Below are 24,203 nucleotides of genomic sequence, written 5' to 3'. Positions count from 1 at the left end.
ACTTTAATTCCCCTTTCTCTCTATTCCTTCTAGCTAGATCTGAGCTGCAGCTAGGGTTTGATCTAGATGCATGGTTGATTAGTGGTCTGATCTGTGAACTCATATGGTTGATTGCTATGCTGCGGTTGCAATTTGTGGTAGGATTAGATGTTCAAGCATGTGGTAGGCTGGATTAGTAGTAGAGTTTGAAGTTGAACCTTGTGCTTGTGTTGATTCGTGCTTAGATCTGTGATTTGTAGCTATTGGTGGTCCATTTGTAGCATGTTGTTTGTTGTAGATGTATGTTCGTGCTCATAGATTGTTCAGTATGCTTAGTATCATAGTGATGAAGCATGTGCTTAGTATGATAGTCATGAAGCATGTGCTTACTATGATAGTGATGAACCATGTACATGTATGCTCCTGCTTTCATGGATTGTCCAGTATGTTGTGTGTTATGCTTACTGTCAATGCGTGCTACAATTTTAGGACATGACCACACAAACGCAAGATCTTAGTCAGGCCCTTGTACTGTCCGACAACCAGTTTGCTCCATCTTTTGTCGAGGACTCGCAGCCTATGTCCGAGATGGCACCTGATTCAGAGGTGTTCGCGTCTGATTCTGTCTATGTGCCAGTAGTGCTTGTTGAGCAAACTTTTACTGCTGTTTTTGCTGTCGCTGCACTCAAAGTAGCAACAGCAAAGGCAAAGAAGGATGGTAGGTCGAACAACATGAAGTGGCAGCCGTTCATGTCCATGTTTGTGCTGAACAAGATGTGTGAGCTCATCTCTAGTGGAGTTAGGGCTGACAAGGGCTTCAAGGAGGTGCACTTGAACACCGTTGCGAAGCAGGTATTCGAGTTTTGTGGGCAGAAGGTGTCTGCCACCCAAGTGTACAACCACCTGAGGAAGTGGGGAGGTCGATGGATCCATGTGTCCAAGCTGAGAGACCTTAGCGGCGCCTCATGGGATGAGAACACTTGCTCCATAGTTCTGGAGGCAGAGCACTACACTGGCCATGTCGCGGTTAGCTCACAGCACTCTTCCTTTTCATACTATCCACCATTGCCTATTCCTAATCACAACTAACAACACTTTTGTTTCATTCTTAGGACCACCCAAGGAATGGTGAGTTCCTCAACACACCCATATAGAACTACAGCTAGATGCAGCACATCTTCTCCTTGGGGTGGCAATTGGGAAGCATGTCATAGGCTCGAAGGAGTCTCTTGGTTCTCCCATGCCAAACTTTCCTGGGACCCCGGACGTCGAGGTCCTTGATGGCCCTGACAAGCCCTTCGAGAAGCACGTCGACAAGCCATTTGACCATGTTCGACAAGCCATTTGACCCCGTCCATGATAGGAAGAGGAAGAGAGGAGACTTGATGAAGGGGGAGATCAATGTGCTTTGTAGCATGACTGAGACGGTGAAGGAGGTGGCAACAGCCATCAGGGAGTGCAAGCCCCACGACATCCATCCAGACCTGTATGGCGCTGTCATGACCCGGGGTGGCTTTAGTGACGAGGCTCTCATGGCAGCTCTCAGCCACCTGCTTGACAACAAGGCCCAAGGTGTTGGGTTCGTTGCCTTGGCAGACGCTCACAGGGTGTTGTGGCTCGGGAACTGGCTGGGAAAGCACTACTACTAGAGTGGTGCTGCCTGTGAGCGTGCATGATCCACGACGGCGATGGCAGTGGCGATGACGATGACGATGACGACGTACATTTTGTGTACCTAGGGCTGAAAAACTATTTGATGATTTGTATATTTTGGTGAGGTGGTATATACTAACCCCTCACAATGATGGTGAACTTGCGGTGGTAGGACGACACCCTTTTTTGTATGTGGTGGTAGGTTAACACCATGGTAGTGCTAGGTAGAACTTGCTATGCCGTATGATCATGCATGGTTTACTTCTTCTCTTCTGCTCCATTGTTGTTTGTGTGCTACTTTGCTTGCTACTTATGTGCTTCATTGATTTGCTGCTTCAACTCTTGCTCTTGTGCATTGCAGGGGTTTACAGTTGATGGGATGAAGCCAGTGAACAAGTGGCATCGTATAGCAACAACAGCCATAGAGGGTTCAAGACTAGGCAGGAAGCAGAACAAGCTTACTCCAACTGGGTGCGAAATCACGGAGGCAACAGTGTTGACAGTGGTAAGGTTGGAGGTGTTAAAGTGAAAGGTGCTAAGATGGATCGTCAGTTTGGGCTGAAACTGAAGAACTTCGTCATCTTCGCCCAGTTCATCGCCATTGTTTTGTTGTGGCGTTGGTGTGCTAAGTGTGATCATTGTGAGTAAGCTCACCAACTAGGGTACAAGGTAAGCACACCATGTACGCCGTATGCAACCAAACACTATGTTCACTTGCCGCTTGGCCAATGCAGACAACCAAACAAAGTGCACTTGCGTATTACCTAATACAGGAACCCTAGATGCAAGCAACCAAACAACTTGCAGATGCTGCATTAAGGCCTGTTTTTGCTCATCCAGGCTGGGTTGAGAAGTGTATGCGATGCAGGAACTGTTCACAGTTTGAACCAAACACGCCCTTTATCTCCCTCTCTTCACACACTCTTGCATCCTCTCTCTCTCACACACACGCGTGCGCCCACACACACACACACAGATGCGCGCGTGCAGACACATTTGTGTCTTATACACTTACCGCCTTCAACAACCCTACTTTCTTGCACGTCTAGATTCAGCTTCCACGAGGCCATCGTGTCTAGATCCATCAAGAACGCCGACTATAATGATTTTAGCCAACTTTCATGAGATCATCCTGTCAAGATCTGTAGGCTCGATCCCCGCTGATCCGACGGCGCCAACGCCAAGGAGGTGACCAAGCGGGAGTACGCGCCCTACACCGAGTACAAGGACTGGGTGTGTGAAGTCTACAATCTGAGATTTCTGCACGGAGATTTAATATATTTTAAGCAAGCTCGATTTCCATAAATGTGTCCACAGTTATTGGATTGTTTTGTAATTTGTACATTTCGCTTTGTTCATTCATCTTTCTAATTTTGTTTATGATCACCCAAAAAATACCTTGGATTTGGTTAGACTCGGATTCCAAAAATAATGGTAATATGGCGGGTTTATGATTTTACAAATAGTAGCGAAACATTTGCTTCTAGCTTCAGAAAATGCAGTACTATTGGTTTTTATCAATATATTAGGAACAACCTCCAATCTTGTATTTGCAAAATCGGTGTATTAGTCACATTTGTGCTACCTATGGAGCATATTTCACATAACTATGCTATGTACAAGGCTTCGTGCATAACAGAAACTTATAAATTTTAATTTCCAGTGAAAGTATATTCACATGTTCTGCCGTGTTAATTACTCTTAAAACTGAGATGTTTCGAACCTTTGATGTATATTTTGTATTTCAGTGTGAGATGTTCTGATCGAAGAAAGCCTGATCTGTCTTAACATAGCTTAGGCCAAGTTTTTTAAAACCTATTTGTCACTGTTATATTACTAGAGAACTATATAACAATCCATAGTAGAAAGAAATTCCTACTGTTTCGTCTAAAGAAAGAAATTCCTATAGTCAAGGATGCATGTGTTACGCACACCAAACGTGTGAAGATCAAGTGCTTTCGATTCAGAACAATATATCCAATGCCCTTAATGCTCTCTATTCTCTGGGCAGAACAGTAGAAATTTCTTCCTAATATGGACTCATATATAAGGCACATGATGCTTTCGTTCAGAACATCTCACACTTAGAAAAATGCCAGAATATCTCAGATCTGAGAGTAATTAACAATTTAACATGACAGAACATGACGTGGAACATAAGTAAAAACATGTTTATGAGCATATGATAGCATTTCCAGACATATCATATCCCTCCTGTATATGTTTGCGGATCTGAATTGAAACTCATACTAGTATCAGAAAAAGGACAAACGCGCAGAGGTATGTCAATGTCAATTACAACCCGACAACCCTAATTAAGCACTCAACAATTTCCCTAGAGAGGCAAGTACGTAACCTAGAAATTCCATGATGCCATGATGGCATCGTAGTCAATGTAAGCCGGCAGGTCTATATTCTCTGGCCATAGAGCGAAATCATTATAGATAGTACTAATGGCGGCGGCGTCGGGGAGCATGGTCACCACCTGGCGCCGGCACATGGGGCAGCTCCCCTTGTCCTGCAGCCACCTCTCCACGCACCGCCCGTGGAACCGGTGCCCGCATGGTGTCTCCTTCCATGCGCCGCTGTCGTCGTCGTCGTGGTGCAGACAGATAGGGCAGCAGTCGAGCCCGTCGGACGGCCCATCCACCGTCTTGAGCGCCTCAGCCACCGCCATGGCCAATGCCGGGCCCTCCGGAGCAGCCGCGACACCGACGTGTGGCCACTCGGGAGTAAAACCGGTAAACTCGTGAAACTGCACGGCGGACTCGCGTAGAAACTCGTCATATTGTAGTTCTTGTACCACGTACGTGTCGTCGTAACCGTGTTGGGCGATTTCTTGTACCTGGGCCTCGAGTAGAGAGTCTTGTGGTTGGGACGCGAGTATAAAGTCTTGTGGTTCTTGTGGTTGTGGTAGCAGCAGGTGGAAATCGTGGTCGGCGATGTCCATGGCTTGGGCGTATTCCAGTTCTTGTTGTCGCGGCAGCTGCATGTTGTCGCCGCTGTCTTCTGCTTGGCCCTCGAGTACTATAAAGTCTGGTACTTGTTGCGATTCAACTCTGCCGGGTAGAAGTAGAAGAAGCCGTCGTCGGCGATGTACATGGCAAACGACGCCATCAAGGAATCGTGCGCGCGAGAGAAGTTGATCGCCGGCTACGTGTGTTTGTACTTGGCGACCTGAGATTGGATCGGGAGGAGATTTTTGGGAAGCGACGGGTGCGTCTATGCTTCCGGTGTGTTTATACTGGTATCGCCTTGTACTACTACGATCGAGTCCTTTTTCTTTTTCTTGTGAGAACTACGTACGATCGAGTCCTTTGTTCTGTTGGAAACTGATTACGCAACAACAGCAGCCATCGATGCATGCAAAACAGGCTACCACGATACAGTTCCGGCCGGCCTGCAGGTTTTGTCACGCTCTTTGTTCTAAACCGGACATTGTCCGGGCGGGGCCTGGCTTGGCCCGGCCCGTGTATTGGAAAAGTGTCTATTTTCCCATTTATTTATTAAAATGACAAGTGTAATATCCGGCAAACGATATACGGAATAGCTTCACACACCACGCTTTTTTGGACGGCATCTGGACTATGTAGCATCTCACGTTCCTTCATGCGTCGGCTGAAAAATCGCAATCCCGCGGCTGCCCGTCGCAAACATACACAGGTCAGAGGTGAGGTTGGATCAGGATAGCAATTGCAGGCTCTGAGACACTTTTTCCATTTGAGACCGGTTACCACACACGAGTTACGCGCACGCGTGTAAAACTTTGTGACCTTTTAAATCACAACTTGCACCCGGAGAGACGACAATTAATGAGCCGGCAAGGCGGCACAATTGAAGTTACTAGCACGGCTTGCCGATGCCGCAGTCGAGCACGCCGGCGAACCGCGTGAGCTGCCCGACATACCTGCCGTGCTTGGCCGGGATGAAGTCCATGTTGCCGTACCTGCGCTCGTTTTGGCCGCCGGACTCGTTGAAGAATGCCCCGTTCACCATCACGTCCCCCTGCGACTTCCACACCCAGTCCTTGTACTCGGTGTAGGGCGCGTACTCCCGCTTGGTCACCTCCTTGGCGTTGCCGTCGTCGGGCGCGATGAACCGGTTCCCCTGGCTGATGATGGTGGGGTCCCGGTTGCCGCCGATGGCGTACATCTGCCAGTGCGTGTAGTCGTTGTTCACCACCTGGAAGAAGCCGAAGCGGCAGCGGGGCATCCGCTGCACCAGCCCCTTGCCGAAGTGGTTGAACGCCACGGTGACCTGCATCATCCTGTCCTGCTCCTCCGTGTTGCTAGCGCCGAACAGCATCACGTGGTCATGCTTGGTGAAGTGGCTGTTGGACACGGTGATGGCGGTGGAGCCGCTGACCACGTCGATGAGGCCGTCGGCGCAGCTGGACATGGACACGTGGTCGATCCACACGCTGCTGGAGGAGAGGATGGAGACGCCGTCGCCGTCGCTCCGGGTGCGCCGCCCGTAGTGGTGCTTGGAGTCCCGGATCATGCCGCCCGAGTGCGGCACGGAGTGGTGGATGTGGACGTTGTGGATGATCACGTGCCTCACGCCCTGCAGCGTCATCTGTGCCCCCGTGATGTGCACCTGCGCGCCGCGCCCGTCGATCGTCTTGTTGCTGTTCACGATGAGCTCCTGGGAGAGTCTAATGACCATGGATCGCCCGAAGACGATCCACAGCGGCCGGTCCTGGATCACGCCGAACCGGAGCGTGCCCTTCTTGGGGACGATGAGCTCGTCGTCGCTGAGATCGGTGACCACGTACGTCCGGCCGCCGGCGCCGCCCGCCGCGTTATGGCCGAAGCCGCGCGCGCAGGTGGCGAGGCGCTGCCGGTCGCTGGCCCAGTCGGCGCGGCAGCGCCAGCACCGGTCGATGGGGTTCGTCGCCACGCACGGGCGGCCACCGTACCTCCTCGCCAGCGACCGCCGCGCCGTCGCCCGGTGCACGTCCCGGTTGAAGCGGTTGAGCTCCGCGACGGGGTCGCTCACGTAGGCCGCACGGCTATAAGCGCGGGCCTCCTCCGCTCGCTTCGCCCAGTACTCCTCGTCGGCGGTGACGTTATAGGCCGGCAACGGTGCCTTCTGCGTGGGCGCCTCTGCCGCCGCGGTCACGGCAAGGGTGGCGAGGACGTACAGTACAATGTGGAGGGGGCTCCTCGCCATTAGGGAGCCCGCCGCCATGTTACGGCCGGCCGGCGCCTCCCTCACCGCCGGAAGGGTCTCAGGAGAAATGAAGTTTCTCTGAGACCTCCTCCCGCGGTGGCGGCTCCGCGTAGTTAGATATACATATATATAGAGCGCAGCTTGAGCACACGTGAAGCCTTGTTGGTGGCGGTGGAGCGCGCGACGTACGGCCGGCGAGCGGTGAACCGTTTGTCCGTGCTTCAGTAGTTCCCCCTGCTCTTAGCTGCACACATGCACCTGCGTCTTCATTTTCCTTTTGCATGCTGCTTACGTGCTAAATATTCGCCATGCATTCATCACAAGCTGAAAGCAACATATATTAGCCGTATACAGTAAAATTGCCATGTCTTCTGCTTATTGGTTTTTCATCACAAGAAAATAGACGAAAATGGCTTCGTACAGATGCTATGCCGGCTCAATCTTTTGAAGGCGCTCATAATGTTAGAATGTGCATGCATGCGTTCATAGGGATGACCATATGTGAACGACTTTGATTGTACTGTCTCAAAAAAATAATTGTAATCAAGGTGGAATGGACGGTCGATTACTTATAAATGTGGACTCTACGAGGGCTGTTGCTGCACACAACATTTGGCTGTACGTTGCTGCTGAAGTTCATCCAGAAACAACAACAGAGATCTTGAAGATGAGACCAAGCTGATCATTGATGCCGCTGCCCCAGCATTTGGAGCAACCCCGTGCCTAAAGCATGCAAGATTCATGCCCATCTGGCAATGACATGCAGCTAGCGGGAATAGGGAGCGGCATGCATGCGGCTGAGCTGGCTAACAAACTGCTTCGAATCATATGGCCAACGCACTTTTGTCGCTTGTAGCACGTACTCTGCCCTTCCTTCTTATTCTGGAAAACTAACGGGCGCGGCGGCGAGGGAGAAGAGGCCAAGATGCGTCATGCGCCACTGCCAAAAATCACTTTTTAGGGGAAGTTTTTAAAGCATCTCACTTGCGGATCTCTAATGGAGACCTTGTATACCTTGAAAGGCCGCTTAGGCTGTGCTTGGTTGGGCTTTTTGTACCAACTCCCGCTTTGTATAAGCTAAATTTTCACAACGGCTTTTGAGAATCTGTAACTCCTCCGTAGTGTAAATTTCACAGCCGGGTGCCCCAACTGTCCAGCTTCTAAACCATCCATTTTTAGGTGCCCCATGAAATTGAGTAGTATTTACCCACAAATGCCACTGTCAAGTCATACCCCTTCGTTGCTTTCTCCCCTCCCACGAAAGAACGAGCTAGAGGTCTCGCCAGAAACTCTTTTTGCGCGTTAACGGTAGCTACTGGTAATGTCTAATACAACTATGGGCCTTCATCATTGTCCTTACATAGCTGACATGGATGTGACAGCTCTCTCTCTCTCTCTCTCTCTCTCTCTCTCTCTCTCATGTGGCTATCTCTTCTCTCTCCCGCGCGAACAAATCCTTGGACTTTATTTCATCTTAGCTAATTGAAAACATTTATATCTTTTAAAACATAATCTTGTTTTAAAAATAATTTATATATTTCACATGAAAAATGTGTTATTTGTGAAACAAGACAGTGGAAAGTGAAATATATGTTATGAAAGTGAAAAAAAAATATGATACATAAATGTCAACTTGTGAAACCGATTCTTTGAAAATGTGAAACAATTTATAATGAGTGAAATAGATGTTTTCTATGAGACAAGCCAGTGAAAAGTGAAACATATGTTTTTAATTGTGAAATAGTAACTAAAAATAAAAGTGAAACATATAGGTTATGGAAATGTATAACCGTTATATTCAAAAGAGTGAAATATGTTATATTTTTCATATAACCATTCTCACAATCGTATATTACAATTTCACATTTTTGAAATACACCATTTCACATTTTCAAATAATTAGTTTCACAATTGTATACAACAATTTCACTTTCTGTAGTTATTATTTTCATAATTCTGAAATATGTTACTAGAATGTTTCACAAATATCACATTTATTTCATTTGCACTTTTGTAAAATGACTTATCTCACACTTTTGAAATAGACTATTTCACATTTCTAAAAAAATCAATTTCAAAATCATACATTACAAATTCACTTTATGTAGTTATTTCTCACAATTCTGAAATATGTTACTTGCTTGTTTCACAAAAAACACATCAATTTCAATTGCACATTTGTGAAATGACATATTTCACAATTTCAAAATAAAATGTTACACATTTCCAAATAATCAGTTTTGTAAAATGATTTATCTCACACTTTTGAAATAGACTATTTCACATTTCTAAAAAAACAATTTCAAAATCATACATTACAAATTCACTTTCTATAGTTATTTCTCACAATTCTGAAATATATTACTTGCTTGTTTTACAAAAAACACATAAATTTCAATTGCACATTTGTGAAATGACATATTTCACAATTTCAAAATAAAATGTTACACGTTTGCAAATAATCAGTTTCACAAGTTGTCATTTTAGTTTCATATTTGGGTTAAAATATGTTTCTAGTGAAATAGGTTGGGTTCCATGTATTTCTATTGAAAAAGGATTGTTTCACATTTTTCAAGTGAAATGTGTTTGTTTCATGTACAAAATGTGAAATGCCGAAGTTTAATGTGTATAAAATTTATCCAAGATCGGTAAATGTCTATTCGCCAGAGGTTCAAATATATAAATTATTTCAAATATGACCTTATGGTTTAAAAGATATGAATATTCTTAATTGGGTAAGATGAAATAAAGTCCATGGAATTGTTTGTAGAGGAGAGAGAAAGAGGCGGATGCAAGCATGTCCTTACATGACAATAAGTAGTAATCCGGGCAATATGTTTCTAGTGAAATAGGTTGGTTCCACGTATTTCTATTGAAAAAGGTTTATTTCACATTTTTAACTGAAATGTTTTTGTTTCATGTACAAAATGTGAAATGTTGAAATTTAACGTGTTTCAAATTTATCCAAGATTGGTCTAATTCTAAATGTCTATGCGCCAGAAGTTCAAATATATAAATTATTTCAAATATGACCTTATGTTTTAAAAGATATGAATATTCTTAATTGGGTAAGATGAAATAAAGGCCATGAATTTGTTTGTAAAGGAGAGAGAAAGAGGCGGATGCAAGCATGCCCTCGCGTGATAATAAGTAGTACTCCGGGCCCACTAGTCTGACAAAAGTAGTACTATGCTAGTGGATCAGCTGCTGAAATACTAATATCTCATATACATTGAAAAACTTTTTATACAACACATGAATCAATATACAATACCAGGTGTCACTAGCTGATTGGCTGCGCAGCTACCGGTAGGTAGCGATAACGCTAACTTTTTTTCATTTTGAAGGTCTCGCACTCCCACGAGACAGGAAAAGAGTCGCCGCCTCTAGGAACCCACAGATAGGGATGGCCGCCACTGACCGCGGGCGTGCCGACGACTGGTCTCCCCCCTCTCTCCTTCCTCCTCCTCCTCCCTTGCTCACGACGACCCTACTCGCGGCAGGCTGCGCCGCCTCCGGCGCACTGGCCCTCTGGTCTCCTCCTCCCTCCCCTATTCCGTCCTCCACTCTCCCTCCATCCCTCCTCCTCCTCCTACCTGATCTGGTCGACCTGGTTTGGCTGGCCAGCGGCACTGGCAGCGGCGCACCAGCCACCTACTCTTGTACCTCCTCCCTCCATTCATCATCCCGATCTATCCTTCTTTGTTCTTGATTTTTTATGTTTTTATTTAACTATTAATAGCCATAGATTGTACTCCTATACTGGAAGAACATTTTCATTAGTAGTTGCTACATATTGCTGCTCTAGTGCATTTTCAAGTATATGTGTGAATGGATTGTGGTATGTTGCAAATTGTAATTAGTGCTATGCTTGTGTTAGCTAGGAATCACCTAAACTGCAAAATGATCGTTCCATTAACTACAAATGCGCATATCACTGCTTTATGGTCAGTTATCATGTAAACATATTCAGTCAGATCCCCCAGGGCATTATAGACAATTCACATCCAAATCTATAGTTTCACAGTCATTACTAAACAACCTCCAGCTTTTCCACAACAGCTTTTCAAGAATTTACAGCTTGACCAAACACAACCATAGGCCTCCGCATCACCCACCTAGGGTGACATAACTAGCGATCTTTTCTCGTTGCCAGTAGCCTCGCTCGCCTTCGCCCACCCGTTGAAATCGCCGATCGGTGCCGTTGGGGCTGTTTGGTGTTTCTACATGACTCGTCTTGGATGTGTTTTATTCTTTCTGTATCGCAGTTTCGAGCATCTATGGATGGCGAAAGAAGCTATCGCTGATGTGATGTCTTTGTGCAGAGCGCAAATCACTCTTGGCCACCTGTCGTTTTGGGTACTAAAAAAATTAGAAGCATGTGTGGAGTTGTCGAGAATAATGCAGGGTAACCCAGGAGCAACTAGTTAACGAGCGTTCCTTCGGGAGCCTCGCAACGATCAGCGCCACTTGGCGCGCTCTTAGCCATTCGCCACGTGTCGCACTCTGGACGCTCCCTTCGGATTTTTTTTTTATTTTTCCGCACGCGTTTTCGGTTTTTTAAACGGTTTTTTTCAGAGTTTTTTCGACGTTTTGGTTTTCCCCCGGTCTTTCTTATCTTTTCGATAAAAAAAATTCGAATTTTTTTGCGCGAAAAAAAGCGTTTTCTTTTTTTCCTTTTGCAAAAGTCATGATTTTTTTTTCGCGAGAGGCACGGTTGTGCTTTAGCGAGAGTCACGGCCGTGCCTTTCGGAAACGAAAAAAACGCGTTTTCTATTTTTTTTTCTTTCGCGAGAGTCACGGTTTTGCTTCCGCGAGTGGCACGGTTGTGCTTTCGCGAGAGTCACGGTTTTGCTTCCGCGAGTGGCACGGTTGTGCTTTCGCGAGAGTCACGGCCATGCCTGTCGGAAAGGGAAAAACAAAACGCGTTTTTCTATTTTTTTCTTTCATGAGAGTCACGGTTTTGCTTCCGCGAGAGGCACGGTTGTGCTTATGTGAAAGTCACGGCTGTGCCTCTCGAAAAGGGAAAAAATAGGCGTTTTCTGTTTTTTTTCTTTCGCGAGAGTCACGATTTTGCTTTCGCGAGAGGCACGGTTGTGCTTTCGGGAGAGTCACGGCCGTACCTCTCGGAAACGAAAAAAAAACGTGTTTTCTGTTTTTTTTCTTTCCACGAGAGTAATATTTTTGCTTCCACGAGAGGCACGGGCGTGCCTCTTTCGGAAAGGGAAAAACCGTGCTCCCGGTTCGGTTTTTTCATCCGGTTTGTTTCGTCTTGTTTTTTTCATAAAAAAAAAGTCCGTCAAAATCTATCAACATGGGATCTAGTTTTGAAGATCTCGACATGAGGAATTCAATGGTCAAAACGGTTCGAGATTTGGATGCACGGTTTAAGAGATAAAACATATTGAATAAACGGATCTATGAAAAAAAAGGAAAACTCCCAGGTTGCAATAAGTGGCGTGCTGCATGTGCACCACTTGTCACGACCTGAGAAAGTGGAGTGTTCTTTGCAACGAGTACTTCTGAATTAGTGATTTCGGGGTAACCCCTTGTGGGGTAGTGTCTAATCCATGAGCATGGAAAATAGTAAATCATACGTGAAGCCAAATAAACAGGCCATGGCACCCCGGCCGGGAGGGCCCATCCTAAAAGTTTGGTGTTGTATCAGGACCTCAGTTTCCAGCACGCAGCCCTATCCAGAAAAGCTTTGGGAACTTTTGTTTTTGAGATATTTTCCTTGAAAAAAAATGTTTTTGAAGTATTATAGTATTACATAAAAAATACTATAATATTGCATTATTTAATTCAAAATGTATTTTTTATTAATTAAAAAACGAAAATAAACACCTTGCTTATACTGGGGCCAGGCTAAGGCTGGCATTTTCAATCTTGGCCCCTCCCGGACAATGGCCTGGGTTGAGAACTGTTATAAGTCAAGTGAATGAACGGATCAAAATCGATCTTATTCCAGCGGTGATCAGTACATATATATATACAGCCAAAATAGACGCAAAACAGGGGCGCGTCCGATCGTGGGGATGCGAGGAAAGGTCGCAACGGTTAGCATATACACGTGCAGTATAGAGAGGATTATCCCTTTAATTATAACTTAATTAAATCCTAACACTCTCCTTAATTAATCCTCGCTTGTCCTCATGACTGATTATACTTGAAATCATCTCCTCCAAAAACCCTGTGGAAAAAATATGAGAAGGTACATATAATATGCCATGAAAAACTCCTCCAAAAACCTAGTTGAAAAATAAGGAGAAAATGACATATCATCATGCTTGTATTACTATTGCCTCATTAAAACCTTTCATGAGAAACCATTTAGGAAAAACTCATAAAGGAAAAAAGTGCAATACGGTGAAGTTCCTCTGGCCTATTCGCTCTCTACTATACGGAGAGATGTGCGTGATAATCGTGTTAAAAGTAAAAGTGAATAAACAGATGAAAAATCCATCTTATTCCAGCGATGATCAGTACATATATATACAACCAGAATAGACGCAAAACGGGGGCGCGCCCGATCGTGGGGATGCGAGGAAAAGTCGCAACAGTTAGCATCTACACGTGCAGTACAGAGAGGATTATTCCTTTAATTATAACTTAATTAAATCCTAACAAGAGCGAAGAGCGTGACAAAAGCTGCAGGCCGGTCCAATAGCGGAACTGTATCTTGGTAGCGAAGGCTGTTGCGTATTCAGTCTCCAACAGAACAACGGACTCGATCGTAGCAGTAGTCACGTGAAAATCCTACGCCGCCACTAGCACGCACATACTAGATCGCAGGCGATGCCATTATAAATGCACTCACCGGCAGACGCATAGCATAGATGCACGATCGCTCCGTCCCTAGCTTCCCCCGAGCTTCTCCCCTCCCGTTCCAATCTCACTCCCGGCCGTAGAGGAATCGTCGATCAACTTCTCTCGTGCATGCAGTCGCCGACGCATGCCATGGACAGCGCCGCCGACGACTTGTTCTACCGGGTGCTGCAATCACTAGAAGCACGAGACTTCATACTCGAGGGCCAAGCACAATACATCGCCCAAGACGGCGACGACAACATGCACCAGCTGCGACAACAGCAACCGCAACAAAAATACGCCGACGCGCTGTTTCGCGAGCTTACTGGCGTCGATTTTAATTCCGATGTGGCCATGGCGGACTCAGACGACCCTGATGCTCCAGATGACCCGCCGTTGGCCGTGGCGGTGGCAGAAGTGCTGAAGATGGTGGACGCGCCATCTGATGGGCACGACTGCCCGATATGCATGGAGGATGGCGACGACGATGACACAGCGACGACATCCGTGGGCGCGTGGAAGGAGACGCCGTGCGGGCACCGGTTCCACAGGCGGTGCGTGGACAGGTGGCTGCACGCCAAGGGGAGCTACCCCATGTGCCGGCGCCAGGTGGTGACCATGCCCGCCGCCGCTGCCACTAGTACGAGTCCCGCTGCATTCTCAGATTTTGAGCTGGCGGTGGCGGGAGTTGAGGATGCCATCATGGAGTTCATGCGTGAGGGTGCATCTTATGATAGGTCTTAGTTGCCTCTCTAGCGAAATTAATGTTGCTTCTTGCTTAGGGTTGTGGTGACATGCCTGTGTTGGATGTTTGCTCTTTGTGAATTTCAATTCAGTTCCATCGGCAAACTTATCATATGCTCGGACCTAATGTCTGGAAATGTAATCATATGTTTATCCACATGTTCTTCATCATGTTCTGTCATGTTAATTACTCTCAAAATTGACATGTTTTGAACCTTTGACATATATTTTGTTTTGAGTCTGAGATGTTCTGATGAAAGAAAGCATGGTCTGCCATAACTTAACTTAGTGCAATGTTTTTTTAAACCTATTTATTGCTATTTTATTACTCGAGAACTATATAAGAATGCATAGTAGGAAGAAATTCCTACTGTTAAAAGAAAAGAGCATCAAGTGCATTGGATATGTTGTTCTGAATCGACCAAAAGCCCTTGATCTTGCCACGTTTGTCCTGCGTTGTGTAAAAATCAGCTGCAAAACAATTGCACATAACACGCACATCCTTCCCCATAAAAACAGGATCGAGAGGTGCATACCTCCCCAACGCTACACATCTTCCCTGGAAGGGGGATGGGAAACCATCCCGGTCAGCCTTGTAATCTCTCGATTTTGAAATTGATGACAACGAGTCATCATCTAGGTGCAAGGTTAGATATGAAACTTAAACATGGGCATTTTGGTGGCTGCCACATTTTCTTCCTTCCGTATAGACAAGACAAGCCATATGACGAAGCCTTTCGTTGTTGAAACTAACTCGAAGTGGCAGTAAAGATGATCAAGCAGCCAGAGATGGATCGATCGCCGACGACAGCCATTGTTGACGAAATCAAGAGTCTACTTAAGCACGGTAGAGAGTACTCTGTAGTGCATGTGCATCGGTCTTGTAATCATATGTTTATCCACATGTTCTTTATCATGTTATGTCATGTTAATTACTCTAAAAACTTAATATGTTTTGAACTTTGATGTATATTTTGTTTTTGAGTGTGAGATGTTCTGATTGAAGAAAGCATGACTTGCCTTAACTTAGCTTAGTCGAAGGTTCGTTTTAACCTATTTGTCACTATTATATTACTCGAGAACAATTTAACAATCCGTAGTAGGAAGAAATTCCTACTGGTGTGCTTGTGCCTAAAGAAAGGAGCATCAAGTGCATCAAATATGTTGTGTAAAAATCAGCTGTAAAACAACTTGCGTAACACGTGCATCCTTCCTTGTAAAACATGATCTAGAGGTGCATACCTCCCCAATGCTACACATCGCCAAGCGTGCCTTGAGGGCACTGTTTCGGTGCCCAATTGCATCTGCTCATGCGCATGAACAGTAAATTCAAAAAAAAGTAGATTTCTTTCAAAAAACTGAAATTTGTAGGGATCATATATGCTTGACTATTGTATGTGGTTGCAGAAATTCGTGTCGAAATGAGTTTGGAGGAGGTCGTCCTAGTTTTTTTTCCTAGAAATTTTTGAAACTTTCATTGATTTTTTAATGGGATATTTTCCCCGTTCAGTCAAGTGTTCCCGTATGCTGCTCAAGACCACAACTACCATAAAATCGCAGCCCGTTAATTAATATTTTTATTATATTTTAAAAATTTGAACATTATCTTTTACTTAATTATTTTAAAATTAATACTAAAATAAGTTCAATATTGGAAAATTTGTCTTGTGAATACAAATATTTATATACATCTGCAGGGAATTATTCATCTAAGTTTGAAAAGAATCCAGTCCTCCAAATTAGAAACTAAAATAAAGTAAAATATAAAAGTGGAACTTAAACTAAAAGAGAAGCAAATGGTAAACCAAAATAAAACCAGAAAAAGAAAATTAAACAGCAGAAAAACGCGTTACTGGGCCGGGCCACCAGAAGATAAGAGCTGCTCGTGGACTTTCCTTATAACCGGCGATTTCCGGCCGCGACGTGTTTCTCAAGAGAGAAAGCAGCGAGAAGTGTATGTACTCGGACACGTGAACGTACCTTAGCGACGCACTCTGGTTCCATCCATATGTACACATACACACTGTCGCCTGGGCCGCGCGATTATTCCCACTTGCCAGAACATCGATCTCCTACGATCCGATCTAGTTTAGCTTCACCAACATCTCTCGATCTCTCTCGCGCGCAATTGCATTGCGAGCTAGCTTGATGGCGTCGGATGCCATGGACATGGCCGAAGACCTGCCACAAGAAGGAGACGGTCTCGTGGATGTCGCGGTGGATGGCCAGCTTTTCCGCCGAAGTACTCTCGCGTTGCTAGCGCTATTTGGCGCCGCGGCGAACGCTGCCGACATCATCCCAGACGTCGCCGTCGCGGATGCTCCAAACGACTTGGACCCGGCTGCGGTAGCAGCGGTGGCCGAGGCGCTGAAGACAGTGGACGCGCCGCTATCCGACGAAGGCCTCAACTGTCCGATCTGCTTGGAGGACGACGATACGGCGTCGTGGAAGGAGACTCCGTGCGGACATCGGTTCCACGGACGGTGCGTGGAGAAGTGGTTGGAGGCCAAGGGGAGCTGCCCCATGTGTCGGTGCCAGGTGGTGGCGATGCCTACCGCCACCGCCACGGATGCTCCATACCGACACTTCCTTATCCTTCAGGAATATGGCCAGGATGGTACGAACTTCGTTGTCATGGACATTGATGATGATGATGATGACGACGACGACGATGATCATGATGATGATAACGAAGATGAGGTAGAAGAAGAATATGATGATGATGAAATGGAAGACGAAGGCTGAATATCATTGCCCCAACCTGGGAAGACCCCTGCTGAGATGGATTTGGGGTGCGCTTTTGTTCCCCGTGTAATCTATATAGTGTGATGTTTTTATGTTTTCCTGTTAGCAGTTCATGCCGCAAGGCTTGCGAGCCGTATCGTTTGAGCCTTTGTTTTCTTTCAAATTTCCACCTTGATGTTTTTTTCCTTGTTTTCTTTTCTTTCAAATTTGCACCTGAATGCTGATATGTTTTTTGGTCGAATGAAAGATATAGACATTGATGATGCTGCTTAGGGTGGTTTGTTGTGATGCATGCTTTCGTTTGTTCAGAGTAAGCTTGCCCTTTCGGAAACGATTTAAATTTGTTTTTCATCTGCAATGTTCATCAGCCTTTTACATCGGTGTTGTATGTCATGTGGGCGTGTTCAGTCAGTGTAGCTGTTGTTTTTCGAGTGCGCGGTTCTTGCATCTGACTTTTCGGTGAATACCAATTAGATGATACCAATTAGATGGTCACTTTTTCGGGTAGAGAGATATCTTACATGCCAATGCAATTTTTAGAGTTGTTGAAGAACGATATAGTTTGCTACTGAGAGCATCTCCAACAGGCGCGCGATATTAGCGCAATGCTGAAAAAATAGCATTTTTTCGTGCGCAGCCGTTCTGGGCAATCCAGCGGAGGCGTAAAAAACGCGCGCGCGGCATACGTGGTTCAGCGCGTGGAGTGAAGACATCTTGTGCGGCTTATTTCGTGCGCCCGCTCCCGCGCGCCGCACACTCGAGCGCCCGCGCCGCACTGCCGCCACCCTATCCGGCGTTGCCGCCCTCGCCCCGCTCCGCGCCGCCACCGGTGAATTCGCCTCACCCCTTCCTACACCAGCGGCCCCTCCGCCGTGCCGGCGCAAACCCTAGAGCGGAGAGCTTGGGCTTCGCCTCCGCCGGAGCTTCTCCAAGCACCGGTCTCACGCGCGGCCTTTTCATGGCGCCACGGACGACCTCGGCGGGTGGCGTCGCGCCGGTGCCCGCCGTGAAGCCACGTGCCGCCCCCTCGAAGCTCGCAAATGCGACGGTGGCGAAGGCCGACAAGGTGTCTGGAAAGAAGAATAAGGCGTTGGACGCTTCCTCTAGGCGCCAGAAGAAGAAGCTTGTAGGGCGTGCGTTGGATGCAACTGTGACCGAAGCACCAACTAGCTCGCTTGTTGACACTTTCCGAGCTCCGCATGATGATGCTGACACAAGACAATGAAGAGGAGGAGGAAGAACCGTCTTCGGATGGGGATGAAGAATCGGAGGAAGAGGAGGATGATGATGAGGATGCGGCATGATCGTTGATGTGCCATTTGTTTGTGTGAACTTTTGTTTCATGAACTTGGTTGGGTTATTTTGAACTTGGTTGGATGATGATGTGGCATGATTGTTGATGTGCCGTGCAATTGAACTACGCTATGTCTTTTTTTTGTGTAAAAATATCAGCATATTTTCTTAAAATGAACATGTTGCAAGCGCCGGCTGCTCGCACGAGCTGTAGTTTTAGCGCGTCGGCGGGAGCGGCGCGCGCGCAATTTTTTGCAGCGACCGCTGGAGCGAGCGCTCTCCGGCGTGTTAAAAGTTGCTATTTCGGCGCTATAAACTTGTTTTAGCGCGTCTGTTGGAGATGCTCTGCAAATTTTTTATACATATGTATATTAATTAGATGGTCACATTTTGTACAGGGCAGTGAGGTTTCTTTTGATGCTACTGGTAATATGCGTCTGTTATCTGCACAATTTGGTTTTAATCTAACTTTTTTTTTGAGGACCATGGGCAATCACACCATGGTGGGTATATACTCGTCACGCATTACAACTCTGGAATTCATTGGGACATCGGCAACTAGCAGGAAATCACCGGACGTACGAGCAGTTCCGGCTAGCTCATGGGCCAGCTTGTTTTTGCCCCTATTTATGATACTAATCTCTGTTTTTGTGCAAAGCCAGAGAGGAGGGTCTTCGCGTCAGCCAACGTAGCATAGCAGGCCGATCTGCCTATCTCCTTTGCCTGAAGATCTCACCCGATGCACGCGCAGTCAGTCTCCAGAATTACGTGACCATTGGAGAACTTGGAAAATGCAGTTAGCCCCAGCACCACAGCAGCTCCTTCTGCCTCTTCTGCAGAATTGCATCTGTGATTTGTGATTTTTTTTGTAGGGGTGTGTGTGATTTGGGGGTGTACGCTCGGTGGTTTGTGTGCTGGGTACGACGCCCATTCGTCGCTCCCATTGGAGGGCGTCCGCCTCCTACTTTGTTGCTGTCGTTGGAAGACCTTCCCCTTCTCCTTCATCGTTGCCATTGGAGGATCTCAGATCCCGCCTCAGCACTGTGCGTTCTTGCTGCCATGTCTCCTTCGTTCGCTGTCCTGGTGGCGGCCCAGTGCGTATAATTTTATTCCTCCGCTCCCCCGCATAAGCATACATCACTCCAGTTTGATGGTAGCGTCCAGCCGTCCACCCAGCTCACTTAAACCCCACATGTCAGTGGAAGGGAAAAGGTGCCTCTTAGCCAGGATCCGCGAACAAAGGGGGTTATGGTCAATGCCCCCGCGATCCATCTACATTGATTTGCAACAACATAAATCATTGTCGATCGCCCCCACTTTGCCAAACAACTACAAGAGACAAGCAACCTAGCATGTTGATTCTGTTGATTGCTCCTGTTGTAACAGAGCACAAGGTGCAACTTTGCTGATTCTGTTGCGAGTTTTTGCAAGTGTTACAGTGATACCGAGGTCCATAAGTTATTACAAAAAAAGTTATTAAGTCTTAAAGGCCTCCGCGGCGCGGCGAAGCGTAGCCTATGCTTCTAGTATGTACAGTTTTTCACGTTACTACAAATGCTCTGTGATGTTGTCTAGTAGAACCTCCAATCTTCAAGTTGTCTGTGATGTTGGTAGAAGCCGTAAGATTTGCCACGCGGGTATGGTAAACATCACTTCAAATTTTCCCCAAGGATGGCATATCCCTACGTTACTACCACAGTCTTTGAGATCTCTTATCTCGGCTGCATATGGACATGGGCGACGATGGTGCTCGATTGTATTGTTATGCTCTCGCTCCCTGCCTTCGAGGGTTGCAACCTCCTGCTCGAGATGGTCCTACTCAACCAAGAAAGCTTTGTTGTTTGTAACTGTTCTCGATAGCCACGTTAGTCGAATTGGTTTAATTAACGGGTGTAGACAGAAAATACTTGCGTGATGCAATGTCGTTAGTGTCCTCTGCAGAGGGTCAACCTATGTTGACGTCGACCATGAAAACTCCTCGGGTCACAACTTGTAGCATCTTCCTCTTCCTCCTCTGTCTCTAGGTAGAAAATAGCGTGGATAGAGTCGACGTTGGTTACTAGCTGTGGAATAGGTTCTTTTTTTTTTTTGAAAAAGAGGATAATCCCTGGTCTCTGCGTCCAGAGTGATGCATACAACATCTTTATTGTATTATTCAAAAGGCCTTACACAATAAACATAGATCAACCCAAAGAAAGCTTTCTGGCGAAAACTGTTGCCCTACCTGCAAGATCCAGTGCCTTCACCAAGCCGCCCGATGGCTAGCCGAGAGCACCAACCAGTCTAGTAGAACCTCGACGTGCACCGCATGTGCACGCTATAGAATCCGTTGCTGCCTTCTTCCATAGTCCCATCTTCAGGAGCAGCCAATGCACTGATTTTGCCAGACCCTTCCGTCGTCGACATCATCATGACGCCAAACAACGCCAGCCTCCTGCGTGCACCCATCACACGGTATCCATCGCCGAGACCCCACTGCACCTTGCCACCAAGACTCATCATCATCAATACTATACATGGGACGCCGCTCCACCTTGGTCACCGCACGAGAAGCATAAGGAGACCTGCGCCCAGCAACCAAAAACCTGTCCCTCCAACCGATGTATAATCCCAAAGAAGATGCCCCATGGGGGTGCGACGACGAAGGAACCTCGCCATCATCCGATCGAGAAACCCCGAATCTCGGATTTCCCCCGGGGCATACAGGGAACCCAAATTTCCCCACAATGCCTCTAACGAGGTAACGATGCCCATGGGTGCCGCTGTTGATGGTTCTGACCGAGACCGAACCAAGCATTCGCTGGAAAATTTGCGCACATCCCCGACTGAACCACTAGATCGAACTACTTCATACTCCCTCTGTATCAAAATTCTTGTCTTAGATTTGTCTAAATACGGATGTGTCAAGTCGCGATTTAGTATTAGATACATCTGTATCTAGATAAATCTAAAATAAGAATTTTGGATCGGAGGGAGTACTTCAGAACACCCATGGGTGAGGTATGTTGCCTAGAAACCTCACGACCGGAGCAACAACACCGCCCGGAACCGTTGCCCCGCATGTGTGAGCCATCAGTGACGGGGAGGCCCTCACCGCCACGTCGCGGACGACGGAGGACACACACGTCCAAGATACCCGCACGGATCACCACTGCAACCGCATCCCGGAGCCACATCGGACGGTGGCCACGCCGCCGCCATCATCCCCCTCCTGGGCTTTACCCACGAATCTCCGGCAGCGGCGAGGAAAGGGGCGGTGGTGGCTCGAAGTCCTCGATCAGATCGGGAGGGTGGAGATCGGGACGGAGGAGATCAGGAGTGAGGGGAGGATGAACGAGAAATAATTGGGAACTATAATCTGCAGTCAATTGTGGAATAGGTATGTAGCCGGAGTCAGATGAACCCAGGGGTTGCCCGAATCCAGTGTATGTGATAAAAATATAAGGCTCATCACAGATCTGGATGGAAATAAGTTTTTTAGTAAGATCTCCAAATAAGGAGCAGCCTTTGATTGGAATTGCAGCGTGTACGAAGTGGCTGGATGCGTCAGCCGTGAAGCTAAAATAACCAAAGTCAAACATATGACCTTGAACAAGCTAAATAGGAAAAAGACTGGAATGTATTCAGATAGTGTTTCCCAAAGGTGTAACCCCTACTTGATGCATCAATTATTCTGGTATTTTCCCACAATACCCTGATGAGGATAGGTTACGTGTTAGAGATCCATATGGTGCACACGGGGATGTTTTACTTAGGTTCGGGCCTTCAAACCGAGGTGATACCCTTTGTCCTTATTTTCTGTTTTTATGTTCTAGCCTCGCATCATAACTAGGGTTTGTGTTTACAAGCTGTCGATTGCAAGATCATATTGATGCTGAAGTCTAAGATGACTAGAATTAGGTGCCTATCATGGGGTTCTTGACGTGCCTTATATAGGTGGTCGATACAGGGTTATTTGTCTGGAATCAGTCCGTGTTGTCCTATGCTACATTCGAAGAACGCTCGTGCGTTGCGACGAGGCCACATTAACTTTAAGAGTTCAATACTAATATTCTCATACATATCAAGTGACATTGACGACCTTTTTTTACCATCAAATCCTCACACAAACACTCTCTCCCTCCCTCTTCCTCACTCTCTCTCCCCCCCTCTTCCTCTCTCTCTAACGCACACATATCCATCTTATTATGTACGGGACCATAATCCATCTATTTCACACACACACACGCTAGTGCATAACAATATGGATTATGTGTACTATATTTGCCACCACAACTGAGGGAATTAATTTCATGTAAATCGGCCAGCCACAGCTACAAGAATACGCGGAGGAGGTGCCCGGGTCGGCGTCGGCGCCGTCTGGTGCAGGCCACGGCCCCGCTTCCAAGTGTGTCTGCACGCCGGCCACCCACGCCGGGTCCTTCAAGTGCCGCTTCCATCGCACCAACTCCTAGGGCCACGGCCACGGCCAGGGCCAGAGAAGCCGCCCTTCTTCGCCCCCTTCACCAGCCGCGGCCAACGCGGTGCCGTGGAACCCGGCCTCGCCGTCCTCGTCCTCCGGCACCGTCGCGACCCAGTGACGCATCCCAAGCATCGGCCTCGAGAATCAAGAACGCTCGACAACGGAGTGGGAAGGGAAGATCATATACATGTCATAAGAAAGGGAGTTTATTTATTGCTCCCTCGATGTATTGTTTCCTTTATTTGGAGATTGATTACCATCCGTGAGTTAAAGTAAGGTTAATGTGATTGAGCGATCTTTCTGAAAATTAATTATTTGTTTTTTAATGAATGTGATTGAGTGATTTAAGGTAAGGTTAATTAATTTAGATTTGATCTTTAGAGATTGTTTGTGATTGATTCTACATTACTAAATAACTTGCGTCAGTATGGAAAGTTCTGATCTGTTCAGATTTTCTTTCGTTGTGTGAGAGGGTGACGCGAAAATAAACCGATGAAGTGGGGGGGGGGACGAAAAAAAATCTATGAAAAAAACCAGCGACGGTGGGAGGAGGTACCCAAAAAAACCATGAGAGATGGGACGAAAAAAAACCTGGAAGCGAGACTACCAAATGCTCCATTAGGAGTAGAGATTTTCTAATTAATGTGATTGCGTGATTTAAGGTAAGATTAATTAATTTAGATTTGATCTTTAGATATTGTTCGTGATTGATTCTACATTACTAAATAACTTGCGCCAGTATGGAAAGTTCTGATCTGTTCAAATTTCTTTCGTTGTGTGAGAGGGTGATGCGAAAATAAACCAATGAAGTGGGGGGAGGGAACAAAAAAAATCTACGAAAAAAACCAACAAATGTGAGAGGAGGTTCCAAAAAAAACATGGGAGGTGGGACAAAAAAAACCTGGAAGCGAGACTACCAACTACTCCATTAGGAGTAGAGATTTTGTAAGTAAAACTGGTTCGGTTAATATATGCCACAGAGAAGGATTCCTAGCCAAATGAGGAAAGAATTCTTGGTCTTTTCCCCCAATGTGGTGTTGCTCTCAGATTGTCAATGGACTTACAGTTGTGGGCTTGGGCCGCCCTATAGTCATTGGGCCTCTCTTGTCCTCTGCTGCTATATCCCATGGGCCATGCCACTGTCAATCTCCTTTTGTGGTATCCCTCCATGTGGAGAGGACTCCATTGGAGTCCAAGGCCACCTACACTATGAAAACTCTAAGGAGTACAACGACACCTTTTATGGTGAAGACTCTATGAGCACAAAACCTCCGCTTGTGGAGAGAATTTATCCATGGAATTCAAGAACTATGTGTGTCTTATGACTTGGGCAAGAACACTCTCT

General features: G+C 46.5%; 3 protein-coding genes and 1 pseudogene across 3 annotated transcripts in view; 3 read left to right on the top strand and 1 right to left on the bottom strand.

The window, feature by feature from the left end:
• The window catches only part of LOC147957849 (uncharacterized), a 125,350-nt gene that overhangs the window by 30,008 nt on the left and 71,139 nt on the right, over nt 1-24,203 (top strand). The gene's annotated exons all lie outside the window — the stretch shown is intronic.
• Nucleotides 5,318-6,873, bottom strand: LOC125521791 (pectate lyase pseudogene; annotated as a pseudogene).
• Nucleotides 13,750-14,487, top strand: LOC147957851 (putative RING finger protein C2A9.04c). Its single transcript, XM_087535551.1, has one exon. It carries the CDS (start codon nt 13,765-13,767, stop codon nt 14,356-14,358), a length of 594 nt encoding a protein of 197 aa, XP_087391677.1. The 5' UTR covers nt 13,750-13,764; the 3' UTR covers nt 14,359-14,487.
• On the top strand, nt 16,507-17,103 carry LOC147957850 (uncharacterized). Its single transcript, XM_087532955.1, has one exon. The coding sequence runs from the start codon at nt 16,507-16,509 to the stop codon at nt 17,101-17,103; it is 597 nt and encodes a 198-aa protein (XP_087389081.1).

The sequence above is a fragment of the Triticum urartu genome, chromosome 7A (assembly GCF_056163025.1).
Source record: "Triticum urartu cultivar PI428250 chromosome 7A, HENAU_Tu73, whole genome shotgun sequence".
Lineage (NCBI taxonomy): Eukaryota > Viridiplantae > Streptophyta > Magnoliopsida > Poales > Poaceae > Triticum > Triticum urartu.
Note: the sequence above shows the minus strand (reverse complement) of the source record. Positions and strands in the feature narration are given on the sequence as shown.